Source organism: Squalius cephalus (assembly GCF_949319135.1).
Source record: "Squalius cephalus genome assembly, chromosome: 16".
NCBI classification, from domain to species: Eukaryota; Metazoa; Chordata; class Actinopteri; order Cypriniformes; family Leuciscidae; genus Squalius; species Squalius cephalus.
The window spans coordinates 5,832,850-5,853,020 of record NC_137137.1 but is presented as its reverse complement, the minus strand read 5'-3'; the positions used below and the strand labels follow the sequence as shown (position 1 = coordinate 5,853,020).

Below are 20,171 nucleotides of genomic sequence, written 5' to 3'. Positions count from 1 at the left end.
TGACAACAATACTGTACAAATCTTTACGTATTTCTTAAATAATGAGATACTATTCCGCTGTGTCTTAGAATGAATATAAAAATTAAACTCAATCAATGTCTGTCTGGGTTATACCAAGTCCCCTGAAAACACATATGCTTTACAAACGCGTCTCGGCGCACCCCTAGAGTCCGAGTGGTACGCTCCATTTTAAAGCGATAGCTGCGACTCCACGCTTGTAAAGTAAAGCGCGACGCTTTCTTGAGGTACGGACTGGAGAATACCATGCCATCGACGCGTTGAGCTTATTTACGGTTTCACACGGGCGTTTTGCACTGGAAAATAAAGCGATATCTCCGAATCCGCTTGCGATAAGCACCTAGAGGCTCTACAAAATCCAACCGTGGATGTAACTGTTGCACTTTGAACACAGGTACGAGTGATACACAAACATTCGCGTGAATGATTCATTCTGATGCATGGCTTTATTGTACCGAAATAGCGAATGCGTGATCTGGATATGTAACGCATGCTTCTTTTACTACATAAAACAATGCTATCTCGTGGATTAGAGAATAGATGGTTAAACTGCTGTGTGGAAAGGATCCTGATGGATGTGGTCAATAAAGCCAGCAAGAACAAAGGGGGCATTAAAACCAGTGTTTAGCTAAAAGGAGGTAAAATACGCGTGAGTTTGTGCTGTGCATTAAGAAATACATTAATATGACTTGACTGTTTCTAGAAGCCAATTCACAATGAATAATTATTCCAGTCTTGCCTGTTGGTGGTTGTGCATGGATCTAACACATGCATATTGACATTTCAGATGGAAAGTTGCTTTAGATAAACAGTAGACTACACGCCACAATCAGGGCTTGCAATTAAAGAAAATAGCGTGGTTTTAGTTTTGCAGGCAGATTGAATAGATATATGGAAAAAGGTGTTATCGTGCACTCAATCTGTTTGTCTGTCACATCTGTAACAGTCACATGACTGAAATATTGTTTTCCTCTAGGCAAATGACCCAAATGTTTTCCTCCTATTAAAGCCTAAACTAAAATCAAATGTATTGCTTAATTTGCGCATTGATTTCGTTTATTTCCTTGCATGGGTAATTGATGCATTGAGGTAGTCTCAGAAAGATGCAGTTGATGGGTATGTACCAAATCTGATCATTCAAAGCCTTTGGTGGCAGTTTGATCCACGTCTGGGTGGAGAGTAGAGGGGCTGTGGCTGCCTGCAGTAGCCGGATCAGGGATGCTCTCACCCGGTGTGAGATTAGGTTGAGCTCCGCTGGAGAATGTTGTGCTGTGGAGGAGGGGACCGAGCAAAACGCTGTTTTAACACATCGCCGAAAACAATCTCGAATTTCCGATCTTTACATCGGAATATATGCTTTGGGGAAATGATGGATGATCTGCATGGCAGAATGAAAATATAAGTACATTATCTGTAAAGCATTAAACAAAATGGAATAAAAGTTGGAACATCATAGGTAATAATAATAAAGTATTTATTATTTAAATAAATATTAACATAAATTATATACATATTTTTAATAGATATAAAATAAACAATCGTATTTTTTAATGTGTGTGACTATGTATATGTGTGTGTGTATATATATGCATATATATATATATATATATATATATATATATATAATTGTACATACATATGCATATATATGTATAATGTATGTATATTTACAAGTATATACATTAATACACATGTACAATTATATATGTTTGTGTTTATGTATGTATGTATAATATATATATATATATATATATATATATATATATATATATATGTATATGTATGTGTTTATATATATATATATATATATATATATATATATATAAAATATACATGTGTGTTTATATATATATATATATATATATATATATATATATATATATATATAATGTGTGTGTATATATGTGTATATGCAGTGTGTATTATGTATACATACTGCCTGTACAACTATCCTCTATAGCTATTAATTTCTCTCTCTCTAGTAATATCTCTATAAATATTTGATATAGATACAAATGCACATAATTCATGCATATGTATTTCCAATAGTCTTGCATTTTATTTTGTAATCTGGTGTTATTGGAGACTGAACAATATTAAAGTTTCCATATTCATTCAGTGTTTTGCTCAATTGGCTCCTCTTGTGAAATTACATTTTCTTTAGGATAGATGAAACTGCAGTGTAGCGAACCTAAATGGATTGATTTAGGCTGGAAATACCTCCATAAACAACTCAATCAGCGCATTAACCGATAAATTGGCCACTGATGTAAAAATAGAAAGTTGTTTGGAAGCGAGGAGACAACTGTCTGCTGTTATGGCTCTAATACGTGAACCTATAAGCATCACGCGTTACCTGGTGTTTCTGCTCACGTACATGTGTAGATGAATTATAGGCCACATGTTTTTACCCCCAGCACTAATACGAACGCCCATTGAATTCAAAACAAGCCCGCTGAATGTGTTTAAGCAGCCTAAATGCATGCAAGTAGCCTACTTCGCTAGTCCATCTAAAGAAAATAAATCTTTTTTTTCTTGCTGCATTATTAGATGATGTTGCGTTGATGAGATCAGTGCTGGTTAATGAATAACCCGTCCTCGTCAATTGAAGTACAGTTGTGCTGACCTTGTGCAGGCTGTGATCATCTCTATATCTACACAGCCGCCGTCGCCCTCTTTCATCAGCACACATGCTATTTAGTTGTCTGTTTGATTACCACCGGCCGAGCACCTGAGGATAAATCTGAACTGTAAATTTGCGCTGTGATTCGCTCGCCTCAGAGCAAGGTTACTGTCCTGCGTACTCCGGCCTTGTGATGTTAGCAGCCTTGAGTGAGTTGGTTCTGCAGAATAAAACAGTGCGCTCATCCTGTGAGTGTGAGTAAGCCATGAGTACAACTGCCATGTGGAGTCACGGCTTGTGCTAATCACTGAACAATAGCTACTGTCTGTTCTCAAGCTCTCTCGCTCTCTTTCTCTCTGCCTGCTGCCTTCCCAATACGAATGCTTTGCTTGAGCCCAGTGGATTTGTCTCGTAATATTGGATTAAGGTTTAGTTTGAAATGCTAAAGGTGGAAGTGTCCTGTTCTTTGATTAGTAGAGGTGTGGAAAACTCAATTACACTTAGAAATAAAGTTTTCCAAAAGGGGGTTTTCACAATGATGCCATAGAAGAACCATTTTTGGTTCCCTAAAGAACATTTCAGTCAACAGTTCTTAAAAGAACCATTTTTCTTTGTGTGAAGAACATTTGAATAATCTAAAGAACCTTTTTCCACCTTAAATAACCTTACTATGGAAAAAGGTTCTTCATCAATGCCATTAAATAACCTTAATTTTTATCAAAACTTAAATGGAGTCCATCAGCCCAAAGCTTCACAGTCCTACACCACGTCCTGGGTCGACATTTCATTCAGTAACATCCGGCAGTTTTGATTTATATGCTGTTTAATGTTGATGATCGTGTTATTTTACATATGCATCTGCTTACATATGCTATGGCTTGCTCACACACGTAGCGAAACACTGAGCAGACGCTTCGAAAGCGTGCATCTTCGGAAGTGGAGGCGCTCACAAAGTTACAAAACATGCTGCGCCAGAGTTAAACCTGGGCGCTGAACACGGATGGGCGGGGCGGAATATTTTCGGCCTTTTTTCTCTTTCAACCAAAAACCGGAAATCCCATTTTCAGCCAATAATTTTCGGCGAAATTTCGGTGCATCCCTAGAAATAAGATTTTGGTCGCATCACCCACCTCTACTTTGCCTTAAATGGTCTTTGACAGACCAAGTTGTATGTAGAGTTGCACGATTAATCGATAAATCAAGTGTATATATGAAGAGTTTAGATGCAAAAGCCTCTAAGTGCCATGTGAAATTTTCTTCTAGAATGATCATTTTTATAAAGCTTATATATTTAAGTTAAGTAATTTCACTTAAATGACAATTAATAGGTAATTTGCATTGCCATTTAAGTGAAATTATTTACTTAAATATACAAGCTTGATAAAAATGATCATTCTAGAAGAAAATTTCAGATGGCACTTAGAGGCTTTTGCATCTGAACTCTTCACACACACACACACATATATATATATATATATATTTATTTTATATATATATATATATATATATATTTATTTTATATATATATATATATATATATATATATATATATATATATATATATATATATATTTTATATATATATATATATATTTTATATATATATTTATTTTATATATATATTTATTTTATATATATATATATATATATATATATATATATATATATTTTATATATATATATATATATATATATCATTTTTTTAATTTTTTTATATATATATATATATATATATATTTTTTTTTTTATATATTTATATATATTTATTTATTATAAAACACGCCCGTAACACGTCTCTCTAGAACAACGTCACACTAACCCATCATTTCACCAACAAATAGAAGTTTTATCAGAAAACTAATCAGAAAGAAATCAGTGGAAACAGCGAGATTGCAAAACGAACATGATAAAAGCGACCGTTTGCTGGCATTTTTGTTGTTTACTTAAAGATGTAAAACCCGAGCATCAATGTTTTACCACAGGTTTACAATAAAAAGTGATACATTGATCATAATGAATTACTTTGTGTCAAAATTGCACATTAGTCAGACAGAAATAAAGTGGTTTACCGTTATTTCACAAAAGAAGAGGACACACTTATTCAGTCGCGTCTGTTTCTGTTTATTTGTTACAGGACATATTTACATCACATTTAGAAAGAATGATAATTTCTACAAATATGCCACCAAAAATATGCTTCAGCACAATACAGTTATATTTTCAGTCAGAGAAACAGAGGAAGCTCACGAAAAAAAAAGTGCTTTATTTTATGATAGGCTATGCAGAGCTAGATATGGATATCAGACAGTCCGGTAAGAGACGAGACGCACTGACAGATGAAATGAAAACACGATTGTGATAGCCTTTATGATTTGTCTGATTTCTTAATTATTTATACGGTGATCAGAATCCACATCGGATCACAAACAGAAGGTATTCAGTATTGTTCAGTGACTTGCAAAATGGTCTTAAAAACCAACTAATTGTGACAACATTGCCCACCCATTACTTATACTTAGTCATGCTAGATGCCATATTTAATGTTTTGCGAATGAAAATGAGGCAGACAGACAGATAGATAGCGGTTTAAAAGGGTTGTGTTGATGTGTACCCAAATGTTGACTGTTCACAATCGTAAAAATGTCTTGTCTTGTGACAACAAACCCTAACATTTGTGTTAAATGATGTTAAAAACACATTATAAACTGTTGAACTGACTGCATGTTTATCCATCGCAGTCTTTTTTACATTCAACGTTTTATATTTCCTTTGCTCGGTAAGGGTTATAACTTTTTGTGTTTAAGATCATCTATTGGTGACCCGAGTCATATTTAATATCATAGACCATATATATTAATATCAAAACCATAATATAGAAATTTGCAGTTGAACTTTGTTTGACTTGGGTTAGTCAGTAAATCTCGTTTTAGTTACTACCGCACTTTTTCAAAAGCGGTAGTGCTACAAATATATTTGTTATGCTTTTTTTCCCTGCATAGACAATCATTTCAGGAGTGAAAGAGAGAACGTTCACAGAATATTTGACCCCGGCCTCCAACAGGATGAGCCTCAAAACTAAAATAACAAAAGGAGGAAATAATCGGAGGACACATGGAGGTTCCTCAGCCGCCTCTTGCGACCCTGAGAGCTCATAATTCTTAAGGTTATGACCCTCAGAAGAGAAGTGCATTATATATGTGATGCCGAATTATTTTGAGGATTGTATGTATGGAGGGTTCGGCTCTTTGTTGATATTGTGGTCACTCGAGGACGGAATCGCTTATGGCCACGGCAGCGTCTTGCCAACAGATACAGCATATGATATTTGCCTCAAGCTCTGTCAGTTATATCAGATGACTTGGGCTTTATTTTACTTTGCTCTTTTTTTCATTTGGAACAATATTTGTGTTGAGAATAAGAGGCATGGGAGGAATGTTTGAACAGTCTGCATTAGTATGAAGCCATTAGTTCCACTTTTGACAATGGTTTTGTTTTATATTTGGGTTGTCAATCAATTAAAAACTTCAGTTAAATTAATAAGCCAGTTAATTCATCAAATTAAATTACAGTTAATCACATATATCAATATTTTCGGAGAAAAATCACCTAAATGAAGATCGTTCAAAGACGTTGTTACTGTGGCAGAGGAAAGCATTGAATTGACATAACAAAAAGTGGATTTAGAAGTCAATATATTGATCATTTCCATATCTTTGAACATAAATCTGTCACAGTCCACAGCGAGAGTTTCTCATTTTTTCTGCGGTTGATTTAGTAGATTTAGTTATTCACACAGGACACTTTTTTGTATTCCTGTATGCTGTTTTTTTAATTGAGTATGTCAGATATTTTTAGTGTCATGCATCATGAGTGCTGTGCCGAATTAGTTGTTAATATGGTATAGCATTATTTAAATATATAATGTAATATATTGAATGTTCTAAGATAGTATATTTTAAAATTGAAAATTAATACAAATAAAAAGTGTACATTTGCATTTTCCCATGTTTATGTAAGTGAGTTGTGGTTGGTGTGCTCTTTTACATGGAAAATGGAGATTAAAAATAATATATATATATATATATATATATATATATATATATATATATATATATATATATATATATATATATATATATAGGCGATATATATTTATGCTTCCCTGTTGGCCTGATCGGTCCCAGTGTGGATTCATCCATGTGTGATATCATGTGTCCAATCCCGTGAAATAGCATTTTTTTTCGTCGTCGTCTTAGTAATCAAGAGCTGTTGACCCTCATTACAGAAGTGAGGAGAAGAGGATGCTGCTGTGAGTCCTTGATTAGATGGACTAGTGATGTATTTCTCTCTCTCTCTCTCTCTCTCTCTCTCTCTCTCTCTCTCTCTCTCTCTCTCTCTTTCTCTCTCTTTCTTTCTTTCTTTCTTTCTTTCTTTCTTTCTTTCTTTCTTTCTTTCTTTCTTTCTTTCTTTCTTTCTTTCTTTCTTTCTTTCCCTCTCACTCTCTCACTCTCTCTCTCTCTCTCTCTCTCTCTCTCTCTCTCTCTCTCTCTCTCTCTCTCTCTCTCTCTCTCTCTCTCTCTCTCTCTCTCTCTCTCTGTCTATATTTTGGGTGAATGTTCACATGACAAAAACGTTAGCGGTTTTCGGTTACACTTTATTTTAAGTTGACGTAGTTACAGTGTACTTACTCATATAAGTACTGAGTAATATTAATTAACCACATGTACTATAGTTTGTAATTATGCTAAATTTACTGTTACTACTATAGTAAGTACATGTAGTAACATGTAACTACATCACCTTAAAATAAAGTGTTACTCCGTTTTCTCCCATAAAACGATTTACCATAGTAATATCTATATCCCTGACCCCAGTTTTGAAAAACCCTGCTTTAGATCCTTGTATCAATTTATTTTCTCTCCATTGGTGCTTTTTTTTTAGTTGTTTTGACAGAGACTGTGATTTCCCTGGTAAATATTTCTATGGGTTATTACCTGCCTGTGTCATTTAAAATCATTTAGTGAATTTGTCAAAGCACAGCAGACATGCCTCAGACCTTGAATCGTCTCGAAGCTGTTTCCCTGCGAAAGGAAATAAATGAATTATTTTCCGTTATTGATATTTCAAGGCACTTGCTTCACCCCGACTGTGGCGTGTCAGGTGATCGTGTGATTCTCTCTCTTTCCTGAACCACTAACCTCGAGCTCTCATATTGCTCAAGATCGTTGCGCCCCTCTCTACCCGCTTTCACTGAGTTTTGTGCTGTTGTTTTATGGGCACAGCGCTGCTCGTCTCATCAGGATTCCACTCGGCTTCTTGTTTACAGTTCAGGACGGGCAGAAAGGTCACACGGGGGCGTTTGTCAGAAATATTGATGGTCTTGAAATATTGCACAGTGCCCAAACAGTCTTATACTGTATACATATAAATATTTGTTTTGGGTCGGCGTAGATTTGCCAGCTCCACCAGCGCATAGACACTTCAGTGTGCTGATGGGAGCTAATGCTTTCGGCGACGACTTCTTACTTGCAGATTGCATGTTTGCTTTATCTGTGCTCTGTTTTGATGGGAAATTTAGTGCGAATGGTTTAATTTTGATATATTCTGTGTTTGCAGTGTTCCGTGGCCACCCGTTGTGTGTTAAGCATTATGAAAACAGCTATAAACACTAAAGACTATGAAATCTGCCTAATTTGCTATTAAGATGTACAGTAATATTTAGATCTGAGCAGATACCCCCTGACGCTTATGTTACTTTCTCTCTCTGTCTGTTTTTTTTCCTGGGTTCAAGCATTCTGCTTAGGCATTCAGCTTTTGCACTGGCACCAGCCGGCTTCCACTGTGCTAATCAAATTACTGTGATTGCTGTTCAATAGCTTCTCCTGCAAATCAGGGAATGGATTACAATACATCATTATAATACAATGAGCAAGGATTTCAGATTTTAGGAACCCGAAAGGCTGCAGTGATGTTAAATTACAGGAATCTTTCAAAGGTGCGCTTTATAAGATGGCATCACAGTAATTGACATCGTCCTTTCTTTTTTTTACCATGCAGATATCAGTTGTTTTGGAAATACTTCATCTTTATGTGCACTGTTTGTGAAATCCCTGAATTTGTGTGTTTTGCACATACTTTTTCAGTTTGGTTTTAGGTCTGAAACTTGCAGATGGATTTTTTGTGATTTAATATAGGCTATGGCAAATCATCATTCAGTTGTTGTTATTGGTATGCGATTTGAAACTGACAAATGCATGAGAGAAAATGATGCTTGCTTTGCTTTTATCCAACGGGAGAAATGTAGATCACATCATTTGTGCTTCAGATGACCTGCTTTTTCATTAACTGAACCTAGCTGTACTGTATTGTGAGAATTAGATATTGTGATAGGCCTATATTATTCTATCACTGCCACAGTATTTAAACTTCAATAAAAAAAAAATGTGGCAGTATAGCTTGAGCACATGTTTTCCAGAGACAAATTTAAGCAAGACTCTTTAGTCCTGCCACATGCAGAAAAACTGTAGTGCTTAGGTTGTGGTTGCAGTGAAGCCTTATTCCGCCTGTGTGTGCTTAATGTGGCCCTTCCTGACCCTTCCCTTCCCTTCTCTTTGGAGAGAAAGACAGAAAGAAAGGGAGACATACAGCAGAAGCCTTGCAGACCTCTTTCATTCCTGCTGTTCTGCCCAGTGGGGGGAAGCAGTGATTGAACAACCGACTGACGTGTTTGATCTGCAAACCGCTTGTGTTAAATTTGAGTGAATGAAATGGTGCTACAACCTCTTGCTGCGTTTTTTGTGTTCTTTCTGTCTTCTCTCTGTCGTCTTGTGTCTTGCTCAGGTTTAAAAATTGAGAAATTGAGAATTCGATTCAGATTATTAATTATAATTAATTATATTAATATTAATTATAATTATTCAGAACTAGTTCCTTTTTTATTTGAAATACTCAGGGCTCCAGACTGCAACCAAATGGTCGCATTTTGCTATCTTTTTTCTTGCGACTAAGTTTTGTTAGAGGTCGCACTGGTTCCACCACCAAGTTGCCCAACTGATAAGAGACTCAATCCTGCAATTTCTGTTGCATATGAAAAAGATTGAATTATTAAGTTTCACATTAGATGGTTACAGATGTATTTGCATAAGGACATGATGGAAATACTTATTTGGCTATTTTGGCCTCTTAAGGGTGAGACGCGGGCAGAATGGGAAAAAAGTGCAAGGTCTCGAGACGTGTCTTTAAAAGTTGAACTTAACTTGCCGCATTTTAGAACGCCGTGTCATGCACTAATGGTCATACATGTCCGTCTAGCGTGTGTTTTCATTGAAAAATAAAGTAGCGCAGTCCAATGAAAAAATTTGATTTTCCGGTACAGGATGAGATTTTATTATTTATGAAACCGATTATTTATTTTTGCTAATTATAATTTATTTTTAGTTAGTTTTTCAGTAACGGTTGTTAGTTTCATTTAGTTTTAGTTTTTCATTTATGTTGAAATTTCTATTTTATTTTAGTTTACGTAAATGTTTTTTGACCAATAGTTTTAGTCTTAACCTTGCGCAACACCACCAGTTTTATCAGCTTGGACCAATATTAGACAGCGCAAGCTCAGAACAGGTTTACTCATGAGCCAATCTTGGATCATGAGACAGTTACTACACAGCACTGGGAGATCCAGTGAGAAAGCGTTTGAATTCGCTGCAGAATTAATAATATCGCGGTCGAGATCTAGTGAGAAGCATTCAAATTCAGCGCAGAATTCTCTATTATAAATCATAGATAATATCAGATCAAACAGTGCTGATGTGGAAACCAGGAGAAACATTGTACCATGAACAAACAAGTTATAGAAGGCTTTTCAGTCTACAAATCACCAACTTTCACCATGGGTTTAATGTAATAACGCTGTAACCATGGTATTGTGGCAGAAATAGTCTAATGTTTTTACATTATTCATTTCAGGGTTCGTACAACCTTTTAAGAGTGAAATTCAAGCACTTTTCAAAGACTTTCATGTGCCTCTCACTTTTCCCAGCACTTCAAAGCTCTAAATTTTCCATATAAAAATTTGGTTTTTACATTTTACTGTTGTTAATAAAAGTTCATTTGATCTGCAACTCCAAGCTCAGTCCTTTACTGTCAAATGTGCTTTTCCAAGAAATAAACATTTAATATTATATACTACTGCACTTAATAATGCAAAATAATAGGCATTTTATGATTAAATTACCTTTATGAATAAAAATCCCCCCCCCCCCCCCCAGCACTACTAGATCATGTGCTGGTGCCACCATCTGTAGAACTTAGTGACACCATTGCTACTGCTCTCAAATGTTAGTCTGGAGCTCTGATACTGGAAGTGAATGATTTTCATGGCACGCAGGTTTTCCATGGCCATTGAAAACATGGATATACAGTATCAAGCAATTTTAAAATGGAATTTTCCTGGCCTTGAAAGTTATGGAAATGAATAAAATCATGGAGTTGCTAAAATTAATGTAAATTCTTCTAGTCATTGTTCTAAGATATTTAATTGGCAGAAATTTTGCTCTCAAGCCACAGCCTGATTTGTAACCACATTTTGGTTCTTTGAATTGTTTGGTCGAACCGGTTCTCAAATTGCTCTGAATGATACATTAGCAAATTTATTGAAATTTGAATCATTTTTAAAAATACTTTTTCAATAATCACAATTGTTTGGAATGGTTATGAAAAAGTATTAGTGTGGGAACCCTGCATTATTGTTTTGAAATGTAAAATAATCAACATATGACCACAGGCCTTTGAAGAGGGTTTTTACTGTCCACCCTGTTCTCCTTCAAATCACAATGAGCCAGAATCACTTAGTGTAATCTGAATCTGAACCAGAATCATTAAATTCCTTATGATTCCCATCCCTGTTCTTGCTGTCTGGTTAAGGGGTGCTTCCTAATTAACAAATGCACTTGCTTGGGATTAGTGCTTGCAATGACCATAAAGGTTTATTAGCAATCCATTGAGTGAAAGGAGTGGGAGTGACAAGGCTTGGCACCAACAGAAGCCACTCGATCAATACATACCCCCAAAATCCCCTCACCCAGCTGTCACGCACTGGCTCACAGTCCACTCTGAGTCACTAATGCCTCCAAATGGCAGGGATGGATTGAGTCTCAGGCAGAAGTGATGAAATTCTGATTGTTGGGTTTTAAAATCGGCCATTGTCAAAGTTCATTGCACTAGAACTTAAATCTTCATTCCCGGTAAGAAACTCCAAGAACGCTGTGGCATAGAGCCGTGGGAATGTTAATGAACATTAATGTTAATGACTGCCACATCTGTCTCGAGTCCCACGGAGGAGCTTCAGAAGGATAACAGGAGGTGATGACAGTGCAAGGAGAAAGTCCAGGCCTTGTCCTCTCACCTTGCACTGTTGTCACTCCTCCTTTTATATTTCCGGCGCACCTCCTGGGACTCGAGACCGGTGTGGCGCGTAGATGACTCTCATTAACACTCGCACCACCGACTCCATTCCCACGGCTCTCTGCCCTGCCCTGCTTGCCACAAACACCTCTTGTACATGTATACAAGACAGATGAAGACATGCAACACATGACTATTCACATTTACACGCCAACAGTGCATTTTCGATGTTCAGAAACTTGGCCCGTCTAATCACGGTGTTGTAATACAGAGGAAGTTGGATATGTTTCATGGTAGACAAGGTATACATATGCATTACCAAGGAATCATATGATCTTGATAGTGTTAGCACTTCACTCTTGATTGAGCTACATGGATTCTCAGTAAAATGTGGGAAAATCTGCCAAACTTGTTTGTGGTTTTATAGAACACTTCAAGCTTTGCATACCCTTCCAAAGAAGTAGATGAAGTGTATTGTTACTAGATGCATGATCATCATTGCATGATCAATTGCTTGATTTCTTTTAGCGTTTTGTGATACTGATAGGTATTGCAGCTTTAGAAAGAGGTTGTTATTAAAGAATGAGTCAGCGCACACTATATTGTACTATATTGCAAATCAGCAAGAAACAGAATTTTGATTATAAGGTTCAGGATGTGGGTCAAAAAAACTAAATTATGACTTTTTTTTTTCTTTGCAAAAAACATTGCCTTGGGGAAAAAGTGAAGTCTTAAAGTGTGGTGATGACCCCTTTAATGCAATTAAACTTTTAAAGATAAGACATTGCTTTGCCTGCATAATCCATTTTCAAACGTTCTAATTTTTTCCCTCGTTTCTCTCTCTTTCATTGTAGACATGAACCACTGAGACAGCAAAAGAAGAAAAAGCCTGGAATAAGCTTGAGGGAAGAGCTTCGTCTCATTCCCCCCCCCCCTCGATTGAAGGTTTGGAATCATGAGGTCCTTGTGGCTGCTGGTATTTGCCGTCTCTGTTTTGACCGGGACCATCATGGCGTTTCCCATGACTCCTACGGAACACCCTGAAGTCACCGGAAGCTTCAGGGTGAAAGACACGAGCCTCACGCACCTCACGGTGCACCGCAAGTCTGGCGAGGTGTTTGTCGGCGCGATAAACCGAGTATACAAGCTCACCGCCAATCTGACCGAACTACGTTCGCACCAGACGGGTCCCGTGGACGACAATGCCAAGTGCTACCCACCCCCCAATGTACGAGCCTGCAAGCAGAATCTGGAATCCACAGACAACGTCAACAAATTGCTGCTGGTTGATTACGCTGGCAACCGCCTGGTGGCCTGTGGAAGCATCTGGCAGGGCGTGTGCCAGTTCCTGCGGCTGGAAGATCTCTTCAAGCTTGGTGAACCGCATCACCGTAAAGAACATTACCTCTCGGGAGCCAAAGAGTCAGATGGGATGGCTGGAGTCGTGGTGGGCGACGACGACGGAGACTTGAAGAAGAAAAAGAAAGGTGGTAGTCGCCTCTTTATCGGTGCTGCCATTGATGGCAAATCTGAGTATTTTCCAACCCTATCCAGCCGTAAACTGGTGGCTGATGAGGAGAGTGTGAACATGTTCAGCTTGGTCTACCAAGATGAGTTTGTGTCTTCACAAATAAAGATACCTTCAGACACCCTGTCTCAATATCCCGCGTTTGACATCTACTACGTTTATGGGTTCTCCAGCCGTACGTACATCTATTTCCTCACTTTGCAACTGGATACCCAGCTCACCCAGGTGGACGCGACGGGTGAGAAGTTCTTCACCTCAAAAATCGTCCGCATGTGCTCCAACGACACTGAGTTCTACTCCTACGTCGAGTTCCCGCTTGGGTGCACCAAGGATGGTGTGGAATACCGACTTGTTCAAGCCGCCTACAAACACCGTCCTGGGAAGATTCTGGCCCAGGCTCTTGGCCTGTCTGAGGATGAGGATGTCCTGTTCGTGATCTTCTCCCAGGGTCAGAAGAACAGGGCTAACCCACCAAGAGAAACAGTGCTGTGCCTCTTTACACTGCACCAGATTAACCTGGCCATGCGAGAGAGGATCAAGTCGTGTTACCGTGGGGAAGGAAAGCTGTCTCTGCCGTGGTTGCTCAACAAGGAGCTGCCTTGTATTAATACGGTGAGTCTTTGACTTTGACTTGAATTGAACTGTCTATCTGTCTGTCTGTCTCTCTGTCTATCTCTCTGGCTGTCTGCTAAACTAACTTAAAGTGATAGCAATAGATTATGGTGACGATTTAACCCTTTTTCCTTTTGTTTCCCAAACAATTTGTTAGGGGTGGACGATATGACCAAAATCTTATATCATGATAAGAGTAATTAATTAAGTAGTATACATTTAAAAGTTTGTCCATTTACTCATTACCGATTTTAACATTAATGTAATTATCAGCATATTGGAATTAGTCATAATTTTTAATCTCTAATCATGTGCCTATCCATTTCCAAGCCCTAAAAAAAAATTAAAAAAAGATGGGCTGATAATGTTTTTGAAGCCTCGTACCCTAAAATCTGATTGGATAATTTGATTGTTATTTCCATGTTGACCCAGGAACATGTCCTTGTTTAAATCATGTTGTTAAAGCTTATATCAGTGTCATTATAAGTACCGGCACTGTAACGGAGAGTTTCCATGCTCACATAATTGCAGACCTTCAGTCTATAGTCTGTTTTCCCTTTTATTTCTATTGTTGCTCCTGAAAAACTAATTTGTGTATGCTAGACATGATTCCTATTGACCTAATTGTGACGTGTTGCAGACTTTTCAGGAATGCCTGTGTAGGGGAAACTGTCTAACATGATTACACATCTTAATCTGATGTAATGTATCTTTGATGAAAAATCTATTCAAACCAGACAGGGTAGGAAGCAATAGCTTATTATGTGAGAGATGAAGAAGGTGATGGCTAGACATCAAAATCAATACGCCTCTGACATTTTAAACCAGTCAAGTGTACCACACATGGTCTGTCTCTAGAAACCCTTGACGCTTTATTTATGAATCTTTAATATTTGTCTCCTGTAATCTAGTGAGCAAAGACAAATCACATTTATGATTTGATGTTATCTATCTGCCTTGAAGCTAGGCAGAGGTTTCTTCTACATTTTAAAAATCCTTTAAAAAGTGCGTTTACATCAACTATGTCCAAGGGTTAGGTATTATGCATTACCTAAGGGTTAAGCATCCTGTCATTTTGTAGATAATTATCATACACTAGGGTTGGTGTCAAAAGTACCATGGTACAATACCAGTATTTTGCACTTTTCAGTACCAGATGACCATGTGCTGCTGCCTGAAAGCGAAATGAAGAATTAGGGATGCATCAATGCATGATTTTAGAATGAAATTTGATTATGGAATTTAGTAATCAATTATTATTTTTATGATATTCAGAATGCTACAAAGGCTAATGCTGATTTCGTGCACATTCCTACAGCAAATGCTGAGAATGCATGACCGAGGAATAAAGGGTGCACTTTAAGAAAGGTTATGCTGCCAAATGCAGCCATTTTTCATGTTTGCGTGTGCCTATTTGAGTAATAAGGTAATAGTTGATATTTTATTGCTAAATTATGATATATAATGTTTATATACTGGAATATTCAAATAAATAATTTGGAATCATTTAAAAAATATGCTGAGACTTGCACCTTTTGATGGTAATTTGTAATTATACTTTTCTATATTTAAAGATGTACCTTATATATGAGATTCATGTATATTTTTAAATTATTAGTTTAGTAAACATTATGGTTTCTATGCAAATCTATCATGCATATTCAACACTCTATGTACTGTCAGTTTGTATCGAGATACTGAAGCCAAAATTTTGGTTTTGAACCAACCCTAGTGTACATATTGAATCATTTTGCTGCATGTTAGTTGTCTGGGAGTTATTTACGAACTCTGGGCTTGTAAACTTAAGATCTCGTTTTTTTACAGTAGCAATGTTTTCCCCCTGTAAAAAAAACAGACAGCATTAGCAAACTGAGAGAGTTTGTTTTTTCTTTTTTCTTGCCTGGAGGACAGCTAGACGAGAGGGCAATTTGCGTCCGTGGCTGTAATTGAGCCGGGAACAATAGCACAACACCTCGCGGCCCAGCCAGAGCAGATGGGGCGAAGATGGCGAGTGCCGATGACCTCGTTCATTTGGGAGGAGTGGCTGTGGCTGTTTTTATGAGCACCAACAGGGTTCCCCATGACTGATGCAAATCTGCTCCTGATTCCAGCGCTGCGGCTGTCGTGGGATTATTAGCTTGTTCTCATGCACGGCAACAGACCTCCCCTTATAATGAGAGCATGCGTGTCTGCCGCAAGCTCATGCTTCGTTTAATACATTTACCCTTCATATGCATGCACAAAAACAAGCTGTTCGACCAGCCTACCCCCTCCAAATCATCATTCAAAGGCACGCTCTCTATACGCCCATCACCTCGGAAGAATTCGGGCGGAAGGTGCCAAAAAATTCAGCTGTTGCTGTAGCACCTTTGTGTTTGTCATTACCGCCGCAAAACGTCTTGCTGTTCGAGCTGATATCTTTCATCCTGACCTCGTGCTGCACTTTACAGATATTTTGTGTGTGTGCCGTTGGGGGCCGGGGTCCAGAGGAAGCGAGATTAAAGAGCTTTGTGTGTTCAGTCAGTTTTCGAGAATCTGGTAATGAGTCAACAGTTCACCTCCAGGATGAACCGGGGGACTGGGTTGGGTACTCAATGACATCATCGTTCGGCCGATTGATAGGTTGCAAATGTTAGTTTGCGCAATTGATTTTTGAATAACAGAATTGGTAACCCTACATGATGTTTTTGTTTTTAGTGAATCTTACATATTTATTTTATTACTATTATAATTCTTTTGCCAGATTGAAGAGCTTTGTGTGTTCCGTGGAGCTCTGAGAACCTGGTAGTGAGTCGATAGTTCACCTCCAGGATGAACCGGGGAACTAGGTTGGCTGCTTGATGACATCATCAATTTTGGATGATTGATATGTTGCAGATGTTAGTTAACGCAATTGATTTTTGAATAACTCTTCTGACATTTCCTTGAGGTGAAATGACATTCTGTGATTTTCTTGTATTTTTTTTCCTCTGTGTCAGCGGACAGCCGTTAAAATCCGCTGAAATAATGCCTTTCAGAGACACTCTGAGGGCAAATGGTGCCTCTTTCGGGAGAGAGCACATCTAAAGTGATAAAGCACTGACAGTGAGGTAGATTGCAGGATGATGTCATGTCTCACCGGTCGGTGCGCGCCAGGCCCTGGTCTGATCCCCATGGGCTCACTTTCACAGCCTCTGTTTGGGTGGCTCTTCTCTGTCTGATCTATTAGCAGGCTCTTCCCGTCTCAGATGCTGTGATTTGACGACAGCTGGAGAAAGCTTTGTCTTCAGGAAATTATGGATATTATGTCTTATGGATATTTGCTTGTGTGGATGTATTTGATTTTTTTTTTTTTGGAAAAGTAAATACATTTAAGTTTTTAATCCAGGCCACAAATCAGTTTTTACTCTATGGATTTTTATTGACCTTTAATGTCCCCAAAATTTCCCAAAAGCACTAACAATGGCCACTATGGTTTAACTAATACTTTTAGATTTACGAGATGGCTATATTTTCTTTTCTTTTTCTTTTTTTCTTTTAATTTAAATTTTTTTTTTTTTTTAAATTTTTTTCACTGTAACAGAATCACTAACCCTATTGTGATTTAGTTGTTTTTCTGAATACTATTTGTTATTTTTGTTTTGTGATTTTGTTTCAAATCACTGTAACATATTCGCTAAACCTATCATGTAAATGTTAGTATCTTATGTAACGTTAGTATCACTTAAATATTTCATATTAGTTTTACACCATTCATTGTTTACAATACATCAGTTTAATAATTTAATATATTTAAAAAAAATAAAAATCACATTTTTAATGTACCCTCTGACTCTATTTTTTTCAGAACACGAACACAAAAAATTCTTATAAATTATAACTAATTACTCTTCATTGTTTTTTTTGTCCCGTAGCCCAAGCAGATTGGTGATGATTTCTGCGGCCTGGTTCTGAACCAGCCTCTCGGAGGATTGAGGGTCATTGAGGGCATTCCTCTGTTCGACGACCGCTCTGACGGGATGGCGTCCGTGGCTGCGTACACATACGGAGATTACTCGGTTGTGTTCGTGGGGACTCGCAGTGGCCACCTCAAGAAGGTAAGAAAAAACCAGTCTGTGTGTTTTACAGCTGTCTTTTACGCAGATATCGTCAGCGCCTGGGCTTTCGGTGTCTTTTTGGAGTTGGTTGTTTGGGAATATAGTGATAGATGGTCATATAGTGATATGGTGAAGATGTGCTCAAGGGAGTTTGCTTATATTTGAAGTGCACTGACTGACTAATCGGTTACAAATTCTTCTAATCCGTCAGTGATGATGTACTACATTGGAAGGTCAAAGTCAACAGTGCGTGCAGTGTGTTACTTCTGTAAAGTGGCGTTTCTTAGAGTGAAACTGGACATTCAGCAAGAACTTGAGACTTGTTTTTATCCATAGGGAATTGATTGATTTGTGATTTCGATTACATATGTGTATGGCTGTTGGATTTGAACTAGTAGGATGGACTGGTGACATAGCAGAGAAGAAAAAGGTTTTCTTTTTATTTATGAATTTTTTATTATTTAAGTCAAGCAAGTTTTTTACATTTTCATGATTACAAAGGCAAACTTTTTTAAATCAAAAATAATGTGCATCTTATGAACGAGACTGTGCATTAAAAAGCTAAAGTTGTGTTTTTATTTTATTTTATTTATTTTTATTTTTATGTTGACTTATATACTAGAGAGATATTATAATTTTTGACTAGCTTTTTTCACAATTTGGAGAGGCAGGATTTAGAGTCTGTAAGATTTTGAAAATGTTTTTGAAAGAATATGATCCAAAATACTGTGAAAACTAATATCATCCATCCATCCATCCATCCATCTCTCTCTCTCTCTCCATCTCGCTCATCCATCCATACATCCATTTCTCTCTCTCTCTCTCTCTCTCTCTCTCTCTCTCTCTCTCTCTCTCCATCCATCCATCCATCCATCCATCCATCCATCCATCCATCCTTCCATCTCTCTCTCTCCATCCATCCATCCATCTCTCTCTCTCTCCATCTCGCTCATCCATCCATCCATCCATCTCTCTCTCTCTCTCTCTCTCTCTCTCTCTCTCTACATCCATCCATCCATCTCGCTCATACATCCATTTATCTCTCTCTTTCTCTCCCTCCATCCATCTCTCTCTCTCTACATCCATCCATCCATCTCTCCATCTCGCTTATACATCCATTTATCTCTCTCTCTCTCTCCCTCCATCCATCTCGCTCATCCATCCATCTATCTATCCATCTCTCTCTCTCTCCATCCATTCATCCATCCATCTCTCTCTCTCTCCATCTTGCTCATCCATCCATCCATCCATCCGTCCATCCATATTCTTTTTTTATCCTCTCCCCCAAAGGCATTTTTAGGACAGTGTCTTAAGTTAAAAGCAGTAATTTTGTACCACGCATTTCAAGACATTATGTTCCATGCATTGTGCACCTTTTAGTTGTTTTTGAACACAAGAATATGTCTTTCTTAAACAGAATACACGTCCAATAGGGGTCAGATGAACCCCAAACGAGTCTATTTATTCACTCTCAGAAAAAAGGTACAAAGCAGTTACTGGGGCAGTAACAGGTACAATGTACTAATATGTACACTTAAGGTACTATAAATAAGGTACAAAGATGTACCTTTTCGCTTTTGTACATTAGGGTACTGCCCCAGTGACAGCTTCGTACCTTTTTTCTGTGAGTGTATATTATCTTTAATTATTGCAACCTAAAGAAAGGACCTTTCCTCTTCATTCCAACACGTACACAAACCTCCAACAAAGCCATAATAAAAGCACCACCTTGTGACTCACTAGTCCAAACCAGAGCAGGCAACAGCTGTGGATGTTTAAAGAATAATATGCCCACTGGTGAGTGTATGATTGTTCTCCACAGAAGTTACTAACTTTTTTTTTTCTTCCCCTCAAACAACAGCTTGACTCGTTCATAGCTAGCATTTCGGCCCATATATGCACACTGAACCTCAGG

The 20,171-nt window shown here is 37.6% G+C and overlaps 1 protein-coding gene across 1 annotated transcript in view; it reads left to right on the top strand.

Moving 5' to 3' along the window:
- Nucleotides 1-208: 208 nt before the first annotated feature.
- Nucleotides 209-20,171, top strand: part of plxna3 (plexin A3) — a 160,462-nt gene continuing 140,499 nt past the window's right edge. Inside the window, exons 1-3 of the mRNA XM_079896984.1 lie at nt 209-412; nt 12,895-14,180; nt 18,074-18,256. Coding sequence (XP_079753110.1) covers nt 12,996-14,180; nt 18,074-18,256 — 1,368 coding nt within the window. The 5' untranslated portion in view covers nt 209-412; nt 12,895-12,995. The remainder of the gene's footprint in view (nt 413-12,894; nt 14,181-18,073; nt 18,257-20,171) is intronic.